This window comes from Paramisgurnus dabryanus, chromosome 15 (assembly GCF_030506205.2).
Source record: "Paramisgurnus dabryanus chromosome 15, PD_genome_1.1, whole genome shotgun sequence".
Lineage (NCBI taxonomy): Eukaryota > Metazoa > Chordata > Actinopteri > Cypriniformes > Cobitidae > Paramisgurnus > Paramisgurnus dabryanus.
In genome coordinates this window covers 1,819,458-1,838,745 of record NC_133351.1, presented here as the reverse complement: position 1 = coordinate 1,838,745, position 19,288 = coordinate 1,819,458, and the positions used below count along the sequence as shown (strand labels likewise).

General features: G+C 37.0%; 1 protein-coding gene across 1 annotated transcript; it reads right to left on the bottom strand.

Annotated features, from left to right (window-relative positions):
* Positions 1-86: 86 nt before the first annotated feature.
* Positions 87-18,990, bottom strand: pfkla (phosphofructokinase, liver a). Its single transcript, XM_065252362.2, has 22 exons — positions 18,734-18,990; positions 17,571-17,644; positions 17,409-17,486; positions 14,429-14,618; positions 14,175-14,340; positions 13,327-13,371; positions 11,099-11,207; positions 10,933-11,028; positions 9,842-9,934; positions 9,553-9,678; positions 7,043-7,107; positions 6,849-6,912; positions 6,553-6,699; positions 5,877-5,947; positions 5,697-5,784; positions 4,949-5,101; positions 3,152-3,316; positions 2,874-2,935; positions 2,427-2,538; positions 1,813-1,912; positions 1,521-1,626; positions 87-806 (listed from the first exon to the last, which is right to left on the bottom strand). The coding sequence occupies exons 1-22, from the start codon at positions 18,816-18,818 to the stop codon at positions 659-661; spliced, it is 2,343 nt and encodes a 780-aa protein (XP_065108434.1). The 5' UTR covers positions 18,819-18,990; the 3' UTR covers positions 87-658.
* Positions 18,991-19,288: the final 298 nt, after the last annotated feature.

The window sequence follows — 19,288 nt, the reverse complement described above, 5'->3', positions numbered from 1 at the left end:
TCTCTCAATGATGAACGTCAAACCTGATTCTCTCATGAAAGATAAAGATAATAAAGACCGAGTAGTTCATTTTGTGGTTAACTAAATCTTTTCAGTAGTTTAAATATCTGTGAAGAATAAAATATCTTTAGTGTAATACCAGCAACAACAGTGTGTCTAAACCAGTGGTCCCAACTTGGTGCCCATGGGCACCAGGTTGCCCGCCAAAGCACATTAATAGCCTCAATTTTTTATACTGGCTTGGTTTATTTTATGTATGTTAACATTTTAAATGATGATAAAACATCAAAAAGTAAAACCAAAAAGTTTTGAGTAGACTATATCAAAAAAGTAGCCCTCCAGAATGTCCACAAAAAGGTTGGTGACTCCTGTTCTATACTGAATGTGAGCAACATTGTGTTAAACCATAAAAACTTAGGTTGTCTACAGTGAAATTTTCAAAGCAACTGAATCTGATGCTCGACGCTGGACACAATACAGAAATAAACTCTTAATACTATACTCTAGTAGTATGCATCAGTAAAGCGGTCACATCATGCTCAAGTTTAGGCACAAATATGGAGCAATGTTTTACTCCTTTAGTAAAGAATCGAGCGGTTAAACCTGATATATGTTAGATTGGCAGTGATGTGACTTTGAATTAGTTGGTGATGTGTATTTAAAAGCCAGTATCTATACTGAGAGAGCGACGTGTCACGTGATTCATCTCTCCGGCCACATACTCATTGAAGGATGTCTGATATTTTGCCAACATCTTCAGCATCAGTCGTAGATTTATCCACCACTGGACCTTTGGCATTCTGTGTCTGCAAACACATTAAATAGTAGTTCAAAAAAATTTAGGTTTGTGTTTACTATCATTATACCTGATTCTACGCAGACAGCAGACGACTCGGGGCCGGATCTGCGCAGAAGTCAGCAGCTCCCATGCGCATCTGGCCCGGAGTCGACTGCTGTGTGGGTAATATACTACTAGTCAAAGCTTTGGACATCACATAAATACAGACTTGATGAGCATAAGAGACTTCTTTTTTTCATGTTTCCAAACTTTTGGGTGTTTTTTGGGGGGGATGGGTTTTTGGTACTTTTTTAATGATCACACCTAAATGTTTTCTCAGTCAGTGTATTTGTCTTTATAATGGTATAAAGTTGTTGCACACTAGCTTACACACAGCAGAATTAAGTTTTAAACGAAAGTATGTAATTTACATGATTGCATGCAAAGATGGACATCTGTGCATGTTAAAAGTATGCTGCAAGATTTTTTGTAATTACATTTAAGTTCCCTGTTATAGGCAATTTTTTTCAAATTCCCAGTTTATTTCTATTAATTCCCATCAATTCCCATATATTCTTATTAATTCCCATATATTCCCATTAATTCCCATATATTCCCGTTAATTCCCATATATTCTCTTTAATTCCCATGGAAAGTTTCCAGTCTTGAAAATTCCCAGAATTTTGGACCCTAAGTATGTTCTGTAGTTTGTGTAGTGTTTTTCACAGATGGTTTTACTCACTCAAAATCCGTCTGATCTTTCAGTTCAGTCACAGGACTGAAAGTCAAAACTTTCCTGTAAAGTCCGACCACACAGGCGCTGTCTGGAGCATTACAAAACACACGACCTATCCAAACACAAAGTATCATTCACTGCCGTTTATTCTTTATTCTAATCTCTAAAACACTCAATCACAGTGAATTCGATCTCCATATATTACTTTAAAATAAAATGGCAGCAGCAACAACAACATGATGAAAACAGCCAAATTTCAACGAGGTTTTTGATGATGTGTTTGTAAATGTTTCAGTACCTTGTCTATAAGCTTTGGTCATCTTCTCTGTTAACCATTGAACGGATCTCACTCCCAGTTTAGTGCCATAATTCCTGTCAAAAGGTGTTGGTACTCCACCCTATTAAACACAAGAGACAAAACATACATTATAATAAAAAATTATTATTATTTAAATGTTGTATTCATTGTATTTCAAATAAACTTAAATCACAAATTAATTTGAACAATTTATTCTTATCCTTAATCATTTGATAATGCAATTGTGTTTTTTTAAGCAATGTTTTTATCACATTTCGGACAAACTGATGCAATTTCATGAGAAATATATCAATATTTAAACATTAAAAACTAAAATAACTAGTTTCTGGTATCATTCAGCGCGTGTTCAAGAGAGTGTGTTGTGTTTCCAGGGTATGATGTAGGGCAAGACATAACATATTGATGAACTCTTGGAACCGGCAGGATATTTTCTAATATAACTCTGATTGTGTTTGTCTGAAAAAAAGTTAATCATATACATCGAGGATGGCTTGAGGGGGAGTAAATCATGGTGTTTTTATTTTTATTTTTGGGTGAACTTTCCTTTAACGCTAAAGTTAAGTGATGAACCATACAGATGAGGTTATATGTACCTGTTGCAGGTGTCCCAGAACATTAACCCTACAGTCAAAAACACCTTTGCCCTCAGCGGAGTAAAGCCTGTGAATGAAATCTGTGGTGTACTGCTCATGACACTTCTCATTCCTGTAAAGAGACAAAGAGTTCACATGTACCACAGTAAAACACTTCCTAACAGACTTTAGGTGTTGTGTGTTTTGCTTTGTGTTCTCCATATAATAAATACACACATCATAATTTACAGAAGACTCACAGTAAATGTGATGTCACCTCACATGGGTTTTTTTTTACTAGGACTAGGTAGTACATTGAATTTTGCTAATATATCAGGATACAGTATGTAAACATTTATTTCACCTTGTAGAAAATTCAAGATATTTCTCATACATATCATCATCACTCATCACAAGATTACTGAGATATGAATTGTGTTCAATATTGCCCATTTTTTTTTACCGTACCTCAACACCAGACCTCTCTGAATGTCTTTCTTCATCTTCTCGGTCAAATGCTCCACATTGGTCTAAAAACAAAAACATTGACATGAACACGCATTGAGAGATCTGTGAAGCGAGATCTTTAGGATGCTGTCTCATATAAATGTGTTATTAAATTAAAAACATTCGTCATGTTCTTACATCAAGAAACATCACCATTTTATTAAAATGTATAAATTAAAGTTTCATTTTATGGGTGTTTATTAAGTCTGTGGGGGTTAAATCTCCGTTTATTTACTCACCTTTAGGTCATGGATGTTAAATTGATCCTCAAAAATATAAGCCGCATCTGCACCAACAGCGATGCCAGTGTAGGTTGCCAGGTAACCACAGTAACCCCCCATTGTCTCCACCACAAAGACTCTTCTCTTGGTCCCTGAGGCCGACTGCTTGATCTTATCACAGCTCTTAATGAAAGAGAAATACAATTATGTCAATAACTGACTAATATAACTGCAGTTTATTGATTTATACGTATAGCTTATGGCAGTGTTTCCCAAACCTGGGGCCGGATTCACGAAAACATTCTTAAGACAAAAAATAAGAAAGTTCTTAAGATAAATTATAAGAAGTGCGTAAGAATGTTCCTAAGTGCAATTCTCAAACATTTCTTAAGAAGTTCTCAATTTTTTTCTTAAGAATATCTTAAATTTGTGTCTTAAGGATAAAATGACAAGCTTTAAATGAATTAATGAGGTAACAATACATTTATCCATTAATCTTTTGACTACCTTCGATCATTAACGTGATACGTTCGCTGTTGTAACAGAGGTCAGCTAGTATTAAGGCGGTGCGGTGCGTAAATATAAATCCATAATGTCCCAATCGGTCCGTCATGCGGGCCGACCGCTCTGAGTGTGCGTGCTTCACTCTCCGTGCCCAAGGCTTTCGTCTCCCGCGACCCGCGCTCACGCGTCAAGAGACGGACGCGGAGGATCAAGCGTGCCCGCAGTTTCGGAGCCCTCGACTCACATGACGGAGCGATTACCGGTCCGCCTCCCGCTTAGAGCGACTTTAAGCTGTTAAGTAATTTCATAATGAATAGGCTATTACGGAGGAAGTTACATGTTTGCTAATATTATCACTAATACTTATTTGTGTTGTATGACATATTACTGAGTAAGCTATTAAACTTCATTATATGAGTGTTGAATTCCTCTTTAAACTAATCTATGTGAAGTAAACTGATAAAATTGCCATTTCAGACTACAAAATACAACATGTCACATTTAAAACAATCACATTAACTTATAAAACATCTTACATTTTGAGATTTAAGACTACTGTAAGGTTATCCTAACTTTAAGATGTTATTTAAGACAGTTTATTTTTCGAGAATTGGAATTCTTCTTAAGTTTTTTCTTAAGAACATACTTAAGGAAAAAAATAAGAACTTTCTTAAGAAGCTTTTTTGAGAATACAAAATATTCTTAACTTTTTTCTTAAGCTTGAATTTAAGATAAAAATGGCAGTTAAGAAGATTTTTCTTCTTAAGAATGTTTTGTGAATCCGGCCCCAGGTCCTCAAGGCCCCCCTGCCAGAGAGTTTTAGATGTCTCCTTATTTAAAACACCTGATTTAACTTATCAGCCTCCTTCAAAATGGTGAACATGTCTCCCTAACAAGCTGATGAGTTAAATCAGGTGTGTTGAATAAGGAGACATCTAAAACATTCTGGGAGGGGGGCTTGAGGACCAGGATTGGGAAGCACTGGCTTATGGAATGAATAAAGTGAGATTTGATCTGAGCAATGATATTTTACATTTATGCATTTGGCAGATACTTTTATCCAAAGTGACATACAGTGCATTACAAGGTTTACATTTAACCAGTATGTGTCTTCCCTGGGATCAAACCCACGACCATCTGCGCTGCTAATGCACTGCCCTACCACTGAGCTACAGGAAAAACTGTAGATCAAATTTGACATAACCTACATATCAGTTTGATAAAATACATATGTGAAGACAGGTAAATCTAAATGAGAATATAAGCACAGTATATGTTAAGAGTAATGCAAAGCAAATATCCTTAACTTACCCCCATGGCGGCATTTACCGCGGTATCTGCACCGATACTGAAGTCAGTGCCGGGTACGTTATTGCTGATGGTGGCAGGGATGATGCACATAGGAATACATAATTCATCATATCGACCTCTGGCTTCAACCAGCTGTAATACTCCCTCGTATGCCTGGACAAAACATTAAAGAACAGCCAGATGTCATAAATATATTCATCATAAATTAAACATTGGAATAAATACAATATAAATACAGTAAACATTTGATTTTTGGTACCAGTGTTTTTGGCATGAAAAGGCTTTACTGTAAGGGAGAGCGGGGTAAGTTGTCACACTGTTCATAACTCCAACACTAGAGGCACTATCTCAAAAATCAAATAGCCACTTTTTGTGACGACTTCAACTTTGTTTTCACATTTGGTCAAGATCGCTCTCATCTGACGTTAGCACAATTTTCTGATTTTTTGGCTTAAAAAGTTACAAATGTGCACTTTATATTTTATACAGTACAACTTTGTTAGGTATGAAAAAAAAATTATTTTGCACAGAAAAAAGGAGACAATAACGTGTCTTTTGATACTTTAGCTGACGTGCTTTGAGCTAACCCTGAGATTTAGCCAACAATAGCACACATGTCAGTTTGGGGCAAGTTGTCACATGCGTTTCACACTGGAAAAACCCCAGTTCAATGATCAATCTAAAGACTTTAAAACTCTGGTCACTCTCATATTTGATATAGTAAAGTTAATATGAAAGTTTTCAGTACCTCGAAACCACCAATGATCAGCAGGGACCGGATATTATAGTTTTTGAGGTTTTCCACAAGTTTATCCATACAGCTGTTTGGAAGTGTTCTGGAAAATATTAAGGGTACAATAACATAAAGATGTCATTTTATTCATGTGAAAGATGTTAATGCAACAGTACTTTTTTTTAAGTGACAAACCGTTTGGTTCCCAGTAGAGATCCACCCTGCCCAGTCCAACCAGCCACCTGATGCCATAACACTTTCTCTATCTAAAACAGCATGACATAGTTATTATTCATACCTATAAATGCTGAGACACATTAACATATAGACAGAATCAATACACACAGTGCTGTAGTGATGCCTGGAGAAATGGGTATACTCTTAATGTATGCCCCCATACCCCATGCCATCAAATAAAGAAGTGGGTATACTCCATATACCCTGCACTACACCAGTGAATACACATCACCTGTTCTTGACATCTGTCATATTTATGTAAATGATTAAAGTCTGATATTAAATGTGTTTGCAGTTTGTTACACCACAGAAAAATGTCAGCCAAAATTGAATGAATAAAAAACCTAAATAAGTTATCAAAAATAGACAGGATAGGCAGGCTGCCATCTCTCTCAACCTTCAAATATGGCTACAACGTGAATGGATGCTCGTGATTGTGTTAGGGGCGGGGCCATAAGCGGTGGCTCCAATGCATCATCGAGCCACCGTTTTAGCCCCGCCCAAATAATCCCGAACACACCGTTAAGCAGTTTCACAGTACTACACAGTCTTTGTAACATTTATAATGTTTGGAAACAATTGTCTAAAATGACTTTACACAGACTTTAATATAATAATAAAAATGATTATTTACCGCTCCGTTAGCCAGACCCTCAAATCCATCATTAACAATAAAAACCCGATGTCCTGTGGCCAAGCCGACCCTGACAGCGGAGCGCACGGCTGCGTTCATCCCCGCCGCAGGTGCGCCCACATTCAGAATGGCCATGGAGTATCCGCTCTGTGATGACCACAATACAGATGATCAATTGCTGACCAAAACAAACAGTGAATCATTTAAGAGTAATATGCAGTTATAATTATTTGCATCAATTGCAATTAATTATTTTGATTTAATGTGTGTGAGATTTGTTTAAGTTGATGTATGACCTTGGTCTGAGCAGGCTTCTGATAGGCCAGCAGTTTATAAATGTTCCAGTTGTTCTCAAAGCTCCTGTGAAGAGCAGCAGTAGTCATTAAATCACTTTATCTCTCAAAAACATCAACATTTACAGGCCGTGTCCAGATTCCCAGACACATTTCATGACAATAATAACAGACTGTAGTTCAGAAACATCTCTCACCTTCCTCGCAGCTGTATCGCTTCTTCAAAACGCTTGTCATTCATGGCTCTCTGCACCTCTTTAGTCTTCAGGACAGAACATCAAATTCAATCATATCAGAAATTATTTTAGACAAGAACGAAGAGAAACATACACATTTATGTTTACACAAAAGAACATCAAGTGTAAAGGGCCGTTCACATTAAAACGGTAACAATAAAAAATATAGTTTTAAAAATCATTTTATAGCGGAGTTCACAACACAACTATAACGATAAATGTACAACAAATGTAGAGGAATGTGAATGTAGAGGACAGGTCTGGATTGGACATAGGGAGGACCAGGAGAATTCCTGGTGGGCCGGTGTTGTCATGCCACCAGGTTAAAGGTTGCTGAACCTAGGCTGCCAGCACTTATCCAGCCCCATTTGCTTAATTTGCGGGGTTAAAAATGTAAACACAGGACGATTGGTTTTCTTCTGCTTTTCAAAGGGACTATAAATCATATTTTTTTTTATCAAATTCATAGATGTAACAATGAATCGTCTATAAATAGTCATTATTTATTGTCTATTGCAAGAGTACAACAAAAAATCAATCTGATGCAAAACTCAGAAGTTTATTAGTAAAAATTAAGCTTCATATGAATATAATGTTTACTCAAGTAAAACAAATGTTGAATGTCCATATTTGTTCTTTTTTTGACAGAAGGTTGATCTACCTTACGTTATTTAGCAATATACATGATCGAAGTACTAAAAAATGAAGATAAGGGTTTTTATTTTTCATCTGTTTCCCCTGCATAATTGCTAAATCTTGCTTGCGTATCAGGGGTTTCCAACTTTTTCAACCCAACACGTAATCTCAAGACCCACCATTTAAAAAAAAAAATGAATATGGGGAAAACACAAACGCAGAACAGTGCACTGGGCTATACTAAAGATTTAATAATATTGTTTTAATATAGAGACAAAGCGCATTTATTCTAATCTGAAAACCACGCCCACCGGGGGGAAAACAATGCAACCGTCTCCATTCACTTTGTATTGCGTGAGGCTCCCTTGTTGTCATTTCCGGCTTATAACAAAAATAATAATGCCTGAAAGCTGCTGTGTGATACAGCTAACAAGCCAAAAAACCCCAGAAATAAGTTTTTATAAGCTACCGAGCCGTAAAACCCAGCCTGTAGGGAGACAAAAGTGATTCAGTTACGTTTCCCTTCAGTGAGCGTAGTTCTAATAATAGTTTTAATAAGTTTTGTGTCTTTAAACACTCGTTTTTTGGGGTGGAATTGCTTATTAAAACTTATTTCTGGGTTTTTTGGCTTGTTAGCTGTACACCTTGTCACACAGCAGTTTTTATGCATCATTCTGTTTTTTGTTATTAGCCAGAAATGACAAGGAGGCAGCCTCTCGCAATACAAAGTCAATGGAGACGGATGGATTGTTTTCAGGTTATGACGCGTTGCGCTCTGTCAGTCATGAACTAAAGTGGGCCGGTCTAAGGCATGAAACTCCAGGGTCCCACTCTCTGGCCCTAATAGAGGACATCTGCTGGTTATAGCAGCTATAAATGCAACATGAACAGCATATTTATACATTTAATGACATGTGAACAATTACAAACTTCTTTATTAAAGAAAATATGGCATATTAGTTAATTCCATTGAAGGTAAATGATCTGCTTGAGTATTGCGCCTCATAAGCGAAAGCGAATGAGCATAAAGTTATCGTTATCATCCGGTGGTGTGGATGCTAATATAGTTACTGTTATAGTTAACATCATAGTTATCTTTATAATGTGAACGCCCTTAACACGTGAGAATGTAAAAAGCACACAATGAAATACTACTTGTGTTGAAATAGGGTTATGAATACAGGAAATAAGTGATGTCACATTATAACCGTCTCTGGATTACAGTGCTTTCCTGAGTATTTACGGATGTATTACTGTAGAACGCTGTAATGGCCTGTTACCGGTTTTAGGCTTTTAAAGAGTCAAGGTTTCAAACGTTTCCAAGGTATGAGCTGTGTTCAATTTAAATCATTCAGTCATGTCATTGATTTGATGTTTAAATTTAATATATATTACAAAAATATATATATTTTAAAAGAATATAAAAAAGGCTTTATTTCTACCTGGCATACATATAAATTGTATGTTGTTGAAAATAAAAAGTGTCCAGTTGCGTTGTTATACACAGACATTTGAAAACAACACATTTTTGTGTTACAAATTGCAATGGCAAAAACATGAACATCAATATCAATTTTATAATGTAAGACATTGATGTTTTTTGTTGTCACTTTACTTGTTTTGTAATGTTTAGAAATGATGTTTGTCACCACAGTTTAGTGTTGAGATCTGTGTGTGCTAAACATTTATCAAATCTTTATTGTATTATTTATTTTGCCACAGATATTATCAGACCTAAAGTTGAGTTTTTTTCTGTAGCTCTACTGAAACAAACACAGGCTTTAATTCCCAGCTGAAGAAACATTAATTTTACTGTATGTCTATTTAACACTTACCATCTCCACTGCCTCAATAAGCGGCAACCGTACAGCCTGGTTACCCGACAGACCGATCACACAGGCGGGTGTGTTAGGATCCGCCTCCAACAGGGCCACCACAGCCTCGACACCCAAGTTACTGCTCTATACAACAAAGTATTCAATAAAAAAATCCCAAAACCCAAACATGTCTAACAGTAAAACATAGACACGTTATATTATAATATTATAACAGATCAAAGTCATAAAGTGCAAAACTGTAATCACAAAAACTGTTGTGAGGGTTTAAAATAAATGATGTATTTACCAGAACCCTGTCAAAGGCTGAAGGGGTTCCACCTCTCTGAACGTGACCCAGAACCGTCACTCGTGTGTCATAACCCAACCGCTCCACAACCAACTACAACAGATGACAGCAGTTTAAAGTCAACTTTTAAAATCAAATTTTACAAAGTAAATGTGTGTTGGCATTGTGTGAACACAACCACCCTACAATGAAAAAAAAATCCACCCTCTACTTCTTCTTTAATCCTCATTAACCCAAAGCAGTCTCATTAAACATGCTGTTTTGATTTTCTTGTTAATGTGATGTCACACTAACAAAGCTCTGCCCACAGCCACTGACTGACTGGTTTATTTCACCCAAAAGCTTTTCTAAATGTGTTTGTTAGCACGTTGTAGCAGTAATGAAGCTAAATATACTATTATCTCAGACAGGAATCACATCTATTTTTAACCAAAAGCACTCACTGTCTGCACTGCAAAAAATGATCTTAATATTTTTGTCTTGTTTTCAGTAAAATTATCTAAAAATTCTTTTTAAAAATGCTTTTTCTTGATGAGCAAAACGACCCGAGAAAATAAGTTTATAAACCAAAAATATAATATTTAAGTGATTTTGTGCATAAAACAAGCAAAAAAATCTGCCAATGGAGTAAGCAAATTTTTCTTGAATTTTTCTTGAATTTAGTGTTTAGAAAAATAGATTTTTTGCCTACCCCATTGGCAGATTTTTTTGCTTGTTTTATGCACAAAATCATTTAAATTTGATCATTTTTGGTCCAAAAATTAGACATATTTTCTTGGGTCATTTTGCTCATCAAGATATTTTTGCTGAAAACAAGACAAAAATACTAAGAATTTTATTTCTTGAAAATCATTTTTTGCAGCATACAGTGGGAGTAAGGAGCTGCACTGCAAAAAATTATTTTCAAGAAAGATGCTTTTTCTTATTGAGCAAAAGACCCAAGAAAATAAGTCTAGTTTTTAGAACAAAAATATCCAATTTAAGTGATTAACAAATCTGCCAATTTAAGGTACACACATGAAAACAGCAGGGGGTATAGGGTTATTTTGGAGATGCTATAATAAATGATCAAACTGATGATGTTGACTCACATCTTTGACGTAGTTGGATGTGATGGGTTCACCGCTTTTGTTGATGGCTCCTTCAGCAATGATGACGATGTTGAGTCTGGATCCTTTACTGCGACTCTGAACAAACACATCCATTAAAAACTTATTTCCAGAAATCTTTAGTGATGAAGTGATGTTTTCTCCTCACCTCTCCCAGTCGAGCACACATGCGCTCCTCCCATCCGTCTTCAGGAGGAGCTTCTGGAATAAACAGCCAATCAGCTCCAGACGCCAGGGCTGAAACCAAAGCCAGATATCTACACAAAAAACATGTGTGTGTGGTTATTAAGATGTCATGAATGGTTGCTAGGTAGGTGGTTGCTAGGATGTGTTCAGGGCAGTTGCTAGATGTCAGACGCAGGCGTTGCTAAGGTGTACAGGGTGGTTCCTATGGTGTTCATAGTGGTTGCTAGGATGTCAGGATTAGTTGCTAAGTGTTCAAGGCAGTTGCTAGGCTGTCAGAAGCAGTTGCTAGGTGGTTGCTAAGGTGTACAAGGCGGTTGCCAGGGTGTCAGGAGCACCCTGTCTGGGTGGTTGCTAGTAGGGCTGTGCAATTAATTGTTTTTAATTTCAATTTTTGATTCAAACAATCACAAAAACAAGATCAATTATTGCATAAATTATTGTGCAATTTAAATATGAATCGCTTGCTGCTGGACCGATGTTTTTGTAAGGCACTTTAGAGGCACCACTGCTTTGACACGTGTAGCCTATTGCAACACTTATTGCGCTTTTCCATTGCATAGTACCCCACGGTTTGGTTTGGGACAGGTTGGGTCAACTCACCTCACTTTGGCTTGGTTGGCTTTTCCATTGAGTTTAGTAACACTTTGAAATGGGAGGGATTAAAGGCGTGTCGTTTGCGCTGCCTACAGCTGTGACATCATATAAGTGAGAGCATCGTTGTAATAAATCCCCATATTCATTAAACATTATTTCTCAGTCCGCCACAGAATTAAAATTGGCCACCACAGATAGATTTTGCACATCGTGTTTATCACTAACTCACATGACAGTTTCTGTACGAACACCGGTGGCGTCAGTCGACGTGCTCCGCTGAGCCTCATTTGAGTTGCATTTACACATATATGCGGACGTGCGCGTTGCGAATGTGCCGCCACAAACTGGGAAAAAAACTGTGGATGGAACTAGTTTGTCCATAACAAAGCATTCACATAACTCATCTGGGTAATATACTTATGCCGCAATAGTTAGCCTGTCTGGAACCGAGCTGATTTAAACCACAATACTGAATGACACTTGCATTACATCGTCTCGTCCTTGACCCCAAGGACAATGAGACAAACAGATCCAGTTCCTGCTGCTGCTGTGAAAGTCATCACCCCACTGATCTACTGGCTGTCCTTCAACGGGATGCCCAGCCGATGCCTGACCAATGACCACCGGCTGAACCAGTTTAATACGCTTACCCGTTTCCTATCCCTATCGTGTTTATATATATATATAAATATATATGTATCTCTCTCAAGGGTTTTTCTCCTCCTAGGAGTTTTCCCACAGGGTTTTTCTCCTAGGGTTTTTTTTTCATCCCTGGGAGAGTAAGCCAACATTGGCTTAACTTACGGTAGCACTTTACTGTATAAGTTACATTATTCCTAAGCTCGCTTTTACGGTTTATTCTTAGCCGCTGTATTCTTCTTCTTATATTATCTATGGATTATTCTGTGTTTTCCCCTACATCTACTCATGTAAAGCTGCTTTGAAACAATTAACAATTGTGAAAAGCTCTATATATATAAAATTTAATTGAACTTATAGCAGAGCACAGATGACAACATGTTTACTTGAGACAGTCCAAGCTAGCATGAAGGTAAAGCTAATCTTTTACATTATAGCGATGACGCTTGTATTGACGATTCTCGGAGACCAATCAGTGATCTACAGTATTTTCGCGTCATGTTTTGGTATCAACTCGGGTCGTTTGAAACCCCAACCGAGGTGGTACTAAAAAAAGTATCAGGTACTACGTACTGCACCCAGTGGAAAAGCCCCAAAAGTGAGCTGACCCGACCCAAACCAAACTTTTTTTTTCATTGATTTACTATGCAATGGAAAAGCGCATTTAATAAAAAGGTTAAATAAATGCATGTTCTCTCTAAATAACCATGATAATGATTTTGCCCATAATCGACCAGACCTAGTTGCTAGGGTGTAAGGAGCAGCAGCTAGGTTGTTGCTAAATTGTTTGGGGGGTTGCTAGGGTTTCAGGAGTGATTTCAGGGCACTTGCTTAAAATGCGTGGTATTTTGTAAAATCTGTAACTCTGGTTCATCAACTTCTTATAAGTTGCTGCAGTTTGTGCAGTATTTTTTCTCACAGATAGTGAATGAGAAGCCAAAAGGTTTTTTTACTCACCCACAGTGGCGTCCCATAACCTCGAGCACAAATGTGCGCTGGTGGCTGAGAACAGAGAAACATCACAATGTGGTGTAAAATGACCGATCTGATATGGATTTAGTGTAAACTTCATTAACAGAGGATATGTGGCCTACGTGCAGCTCTCAGATTACAACATGCCAAAAATAACTGAAGTGCATTCCTTCTGTGTCTGAAAGTAAACGGACAAGCTCAGGCAAGAATTCAGTCTATAGAGATTATACCACTGATGTTTGACATAGTTGTCTATTCACACAAATGTATTTATTACAATATTACACAATTGGGGGTGAATTATAAATCATTTTACTAGTAGTTTTTTTGTCATTTAAAGTTGTTTATATGATGTCATGTCCAGAAACATTCCTGGCGTTTTTCATGTTTTCCTAGGAATCCTCAATCCTGTTAGTCTTTTATAAAAGCCATTTAAATAACAAAAGACATTTCTTCCAAGAAAAGACATCATATGGGGTTAAAACGACAGCACACGCGCTAGAAAATTTCAGCAATGGATTAAATGAACTCTACATCACTTTCATTACTTTCACTTTTTTATTACTATGGTATTACTATTAGTTTATTTCTCTGCAACATTTCATTAGGTTTGATTAAATGACTAAATTTAGTAGGATAAATAAAAATCACAATTGATATAAAATAAAACGAAGTTCCTGTTCGAGATCCTGCTCATCATCTTATCTGCTTTTATAATAAATTTAGTTGAAATATCTGAGCCTGACCAGAAAATGTCTGATGTCTTTAGTAAACATTGCCTTAAACAACAACAGATAGTGGAGAACAGGAAATGGTGACATCGTGATGCTGACCTCGTTGCCGTGGTAGTGATGGCGTCAACAATCTCAATGATGCGATTAAGGGCGGAGTCAGCACCGATGGTCATGTCCGTCCCACAGAAATCATTATCAATAGAGCCCACCAGACCCACGATGTTCAGATGATCGTGACGTTCAGCAGTTTCTTGAGTGATGCGGCCTGTCGAACACAGCCAGATGTAATGCATCTGTGTGTGTGTTTATGATCTTCATCAAAATATAAATGAGATGCATAACATTTCTGATACCTTTCTTCACAAGCTCTTCCAGAAGTCCTCTCCACTCGGAGCGGAAGATGTTTGCTCCCGTCAGGCTGCCGTCCCCTCCACAAACACACAGGTTTGAGATGCCTCGCTTTACCAGGTTAAAGGCCCCAGCTAAACGTCCCTCGCGTGTGGTGAAGGCTTTACAGCGAGCGCTGCCGATCACCGTCCCACCCTGAGCAAAACACAAAGAAATACACCAACATATGACAAACCGCTGTGCAGCAGACAGGTTTATTTACATAGACGAGTTTATAGTAATGCTTGAACATAAGCAAACAGTCTGCGCATGCATGCATCAGAGAGATTCACCGGTGCGAGCAGCTGATGCATGATTCAGATTCAAGCATTGGTCTACAGCATTAAACATGAAGCTTCAGCACTTAACAATACAAACATTTAAATGCAAAAGTGATTCACTTTACACATATATTAACACACAAGATCCTGTCGTTCTCCAGGGTTCTTTATGCACAACAGAGATTATAATTACTGTAATATTGTCGTTATTTACTCGACTCCAAACCTGTATGCTATTATTATTTTCTCTGAAACACACAAAAAAATCCTAACACGGCTATCAAAAAGGAAAAAAATGACCATAAGAGAGCAAAAAAAGCTCATGTAACTTGTGGTTAATTTCTGAAAAAATAATAGGTTTAGAGATTTCAAACTATTTTTTTTCTAATCTACAAAACAATAAACACAGACCTCATCATAGAAATCTTCATGTTATTAATATTTTATCTCTTTTGGGCAGATACACTCACCTAAAGGATTATTAGGAACACCATACTAATACTGTGTTTGAACCCCTTTCACCTTCAGAACTGCCTTAATTCTACGTGGCATTGATTCAAGAAGGTGCTGAAAGCATTCTTCAGAAATGTTGGCTCATATTGATAGGATAGCATCTTGCAGTTGATGGAGATTTGTGAGATGCACATCCAGGGCATGAAGCTCCCGTTCCACCACATCCCAAAGATGCTCTATTGGGTTGAGATCTGGTGACTGTGGGGGCCATTTTAGTACAGTGAACTCATTGTCATGTTCAAGAAACCAATTTGAAATGATTCGAGCTTTGTGACATGGTGCATTATCCTGCTGGAAGTAGCTATCAGAGGATGGGTACATGGTGGTCATAAAGGGATGGACATGATCAGAAACAATGCCAGGTAGGCCGTGGCATTTAAATGATGCCCAATTGGCACTAAGAGGCCTAAAGTGTGCCAAGAAAACATCCCCCACACCATTAAACCACCACCAGCAGCCTGCACAGTGGTAACAAGGTATGATGGATCCATGTTCTCATTCTGTTTACGCCAAATTCTGACTCTACAGAATAGAGAACAGTCTCAACAGAAATCGAGACTCATCAGACCAGGCAACATTTTTCCAGTCTATAACGGTCCAATTTTGGTGAGCTTGTGCAAATTGTTGCCTCTTTTTCGTATTTGTAGTGGAGATGAGTGGTACCCGGTGGGGTCTTCTGCTGTTGTAGCCCATCCACCTCAAGGTTGTGCGTGTTGTGGCTTCACAAATGCTTTGCTGCATACCTCGTTTGTAACGAGTGGTTATTTCAGTCAAAGTTGCTCTTCTATCAGCTTGAATCAGTCGGCCCATTCTCCTCTGATCTCTAGCATCAACAAGGCATTTTCACCCACAGAACTGCTGCATACTGGATGATTTTCCTTTTTCACACCATTCTTTGTAAACCCTAGAAATGATTGTGCGTGAAAATCTCAGTAACTGAGCAGATTGTGAAATACTCAGACCGGCCTGTCTGGCACCAACAACCATGCCATGCTCAAAATTGCTTAAATCATCATTCTTTCCCATTCTGACATTCAGTTTGGAGTTCAGGAGATTGTCTTGACCAAGACCACACACCTAAATGCATTGAAGCAACTGCCGTGTGATTGGTTGATTAGATAATTGCATTAATGAGAAATTGAACAGGTGTTCCTAATAATCCTTTAGGTGAGTGTATAGCAAATGCAGGTGTAGATATAATGTGTCAAATATTCAATTCAGCCTAAAATCATTATGAGCACCAGAACTGTAGACTAATACACCATACTGTATCTATAAACCCTCCGACTGAAAACATCTTTAATACAAAGCACTCCAGCACATGCAACAGGACATCTTACCAGTTTACCAGCTTAACAGCACCAACAGGGCACAAGAGAAGATGCAAAAATGAGTTAAAATGTGCAGAAAACATCAACAAAACTAAAGTGTATTCAAAGAGACCTGACAACATTTAGACAACATGATGATGATGTGACTAAACTCCATAACATCTGAAGATCATTCTCAGTCGTTTCTATTGTATGTTCATACAGTACAGTATGTCAATGAAAAGAGGTGTAGAGTAATTATAAACATCACTACATATATAAATATTTACAGACAACTTTAATTGTCATTCAGTTCTGTTGTGGAATGAGTAACGAAAAAAACACCTTTGAACTTTTACATTTAGAAGTGCACTGCAAAAAAATGACTTTCTTACTTAGTATATTTGTCTTGTTTTCAGTACAAATATCTAAAAATTCTTAAATCAAGATGCATTGTTTTGATGTGCAAAATGACATAAGAAAAAAGGCTAGTTTTTACACAAAAAAAAAATTAAATTTAAGGGAAGTTGTGCTTAAAACATGCAAAAAATCTTTAACTTTTTTCTTAAACACTTAATTCAAGAAATATGTTCTTAGCCCATTGGCAGATTTTTTTATTGCTTTTTTTAAGCACACATTCACTTAAATTGTATATATTTACTTTTTTTATGTCATTTTGCACATCAAGAAAATGCATCTTGATTTAAAAATCTTTAGATATTTGTACTGAAAACAAGACAAAAATACTAAGTAAGAAAGTCATTTTTTTCAGTGTGTATTTTGAGTTATTTAGTGATTAAATGATGTAAGATTAGATATGATTTCATGTTAACTTCACTTACCAGTTGAATTATATTCGTGACGCTTTGCCAGTTGGCCTGTTTAATGTTATCACCTCCATCCACAAGCCCTTGATAACCCTGAAACACATTCAATAGATAAATCTCTTCACATCATCACATTAACAAGAAATGATTTTCTTCAATGGATTATGGGCCAAATACCTCATAAACCAGATAGACCTTTGCTCCGACATAAATGCCCATCCGGGTCACGGCACGGACCGCTGCATTCATACCTGAGAGAGGTCAAAGGTTATAACACATCACATGAACACATATATAAATGAATTGATCATTGCACACCTAAAATCTTCTAATGGCTCATTGAGGAAACATAAATGGTTCAACTATGGCATCGCTTTGAAGAAACGTTTATTTTAAAGAGAATACAGTACAGATTAGCGGTCGACTGATATGGGTTCTTCAATGGCCAATCCTGATATTAAGAAAGCTGTGTGGCCGATATAACACAAATGTTATTACAGTAAATAAGAGACTATATAAGCATTTGTTATGCACAGCGTTTATAAATATACCCTTTTAAAGTACTTGATACACATTTACATAATAATTTACATAATAAGACATAATTAATGTGGATCTCACGGTTCTATTTGAATAAGTGTGTTGATCTACAACACAACATAACATCATGTTAAAAAGGGAATAATGATTGATTATTTTACTATCTGTCAGACTTTGGCTTTACATTGAGTGCCTTATCATTACAAACAACACATTTAAGGAATGGAGAAATTTACTGGCTGATTGAAAAGATTTATCTGCCGATGTTGGACAAATCCAAATATTAGCCGATATATCGGCCTGTGCAATATTTTGCTATCACTAGTACAGATATCTCACAGTAACAATGATTAAATATTATAACTGATCATTTTTCCTAATGAAGAATATCTCACTAAACAACAACACATACAATCAAATTTAACCTAAATATAATTTTTCTACTTTGAGAAAATTGCATAATTTCATGATCAATAATCTTAATGTTATATTTTTTCAAACTATTAGTAAACAGCAAAGCCACACACAGTTTATAAATAACAGAATATAAACAAAAACATTAAGATGTTTTAGTAAGGTTAGTTTTACGGTCAAATCAAAAAAGATTAGATGATGATGATGATGATGAAGAAGATGCAGGTGAGTTTCTATTGACATGCGCATTGCAGTATTCCTGCAATGTATTAATGCTACAATTAAGTGTTACTCATTATTTTACACATGGCACACGAGCTCGACTCTATATAAATCTTCATGCATGTTTATGTGTGTGTTTATAATGTGTACAGTAACAGTTAAACCTTGCGCGTCTCCTCCGCTGGTGAGCAGTGCCATGGCTTTGCCCGTGCCCGTCATTTTCAGTTTCTCCAAACGCGCCGAACTCATGATGATACGCGTCCGTCCGGTACAGATATATTATTATAAGAATATAGATGAGGATTATTTAATGTTGACACGGAGTCGCTTGACCTTCTGACAGACGGAAGGACGCGGATGTTGAGTGCGCGCACTGAAGACTCCGCCCTGTTTCCTTAAAGTCTGCTGCGCGTCTTGATTTATGGCTGTTGGCAAATCAGCTGTTGGTCCATAAAATCTCCGCCCTGTTTTCATAAAGTGGGATTGACGCAGGGAAAGCTCCGCCCAGTGGGTTTGTCTCTTTACTGTATGCGTTTCTGTCTCTGTTAGTTCCTGAAATCATCAGCCAAAATAATCAAACGTTTTAAAGGTTGCATCACATGCCTAACATGTTCACTACGGCATATATCAATGTATTAAATGTTAAAAATATTAAATACACCAGACCCTCCTCTATATGAATAAATAATCCAATAAAACCTGTGGACTTTGAACATGCA

Coding starts and splice junctions, on each gene's coding strand:
- pfkla (XM_065252362.2), bottom strand. CDS start 18,818: ATGAGTTCGGCGCGTTTGGAGAAACTGAAAATGACGGGCACGGGCAAA. Junction 14,619..17,408: donor TCACGAATATAATTCAACTG/GTAAGTGAAGTT, acceptor TGTTTTGCTCAG/GGTGGGACGGTGATCGGCAG. Junction 14,341..14,428: donor GGAAGAGCTTGTGAAGAAAG/GTATCAGAAATG, acceptor TGTGTTCGACAG/GCCGCATCACTCAAGAAACT.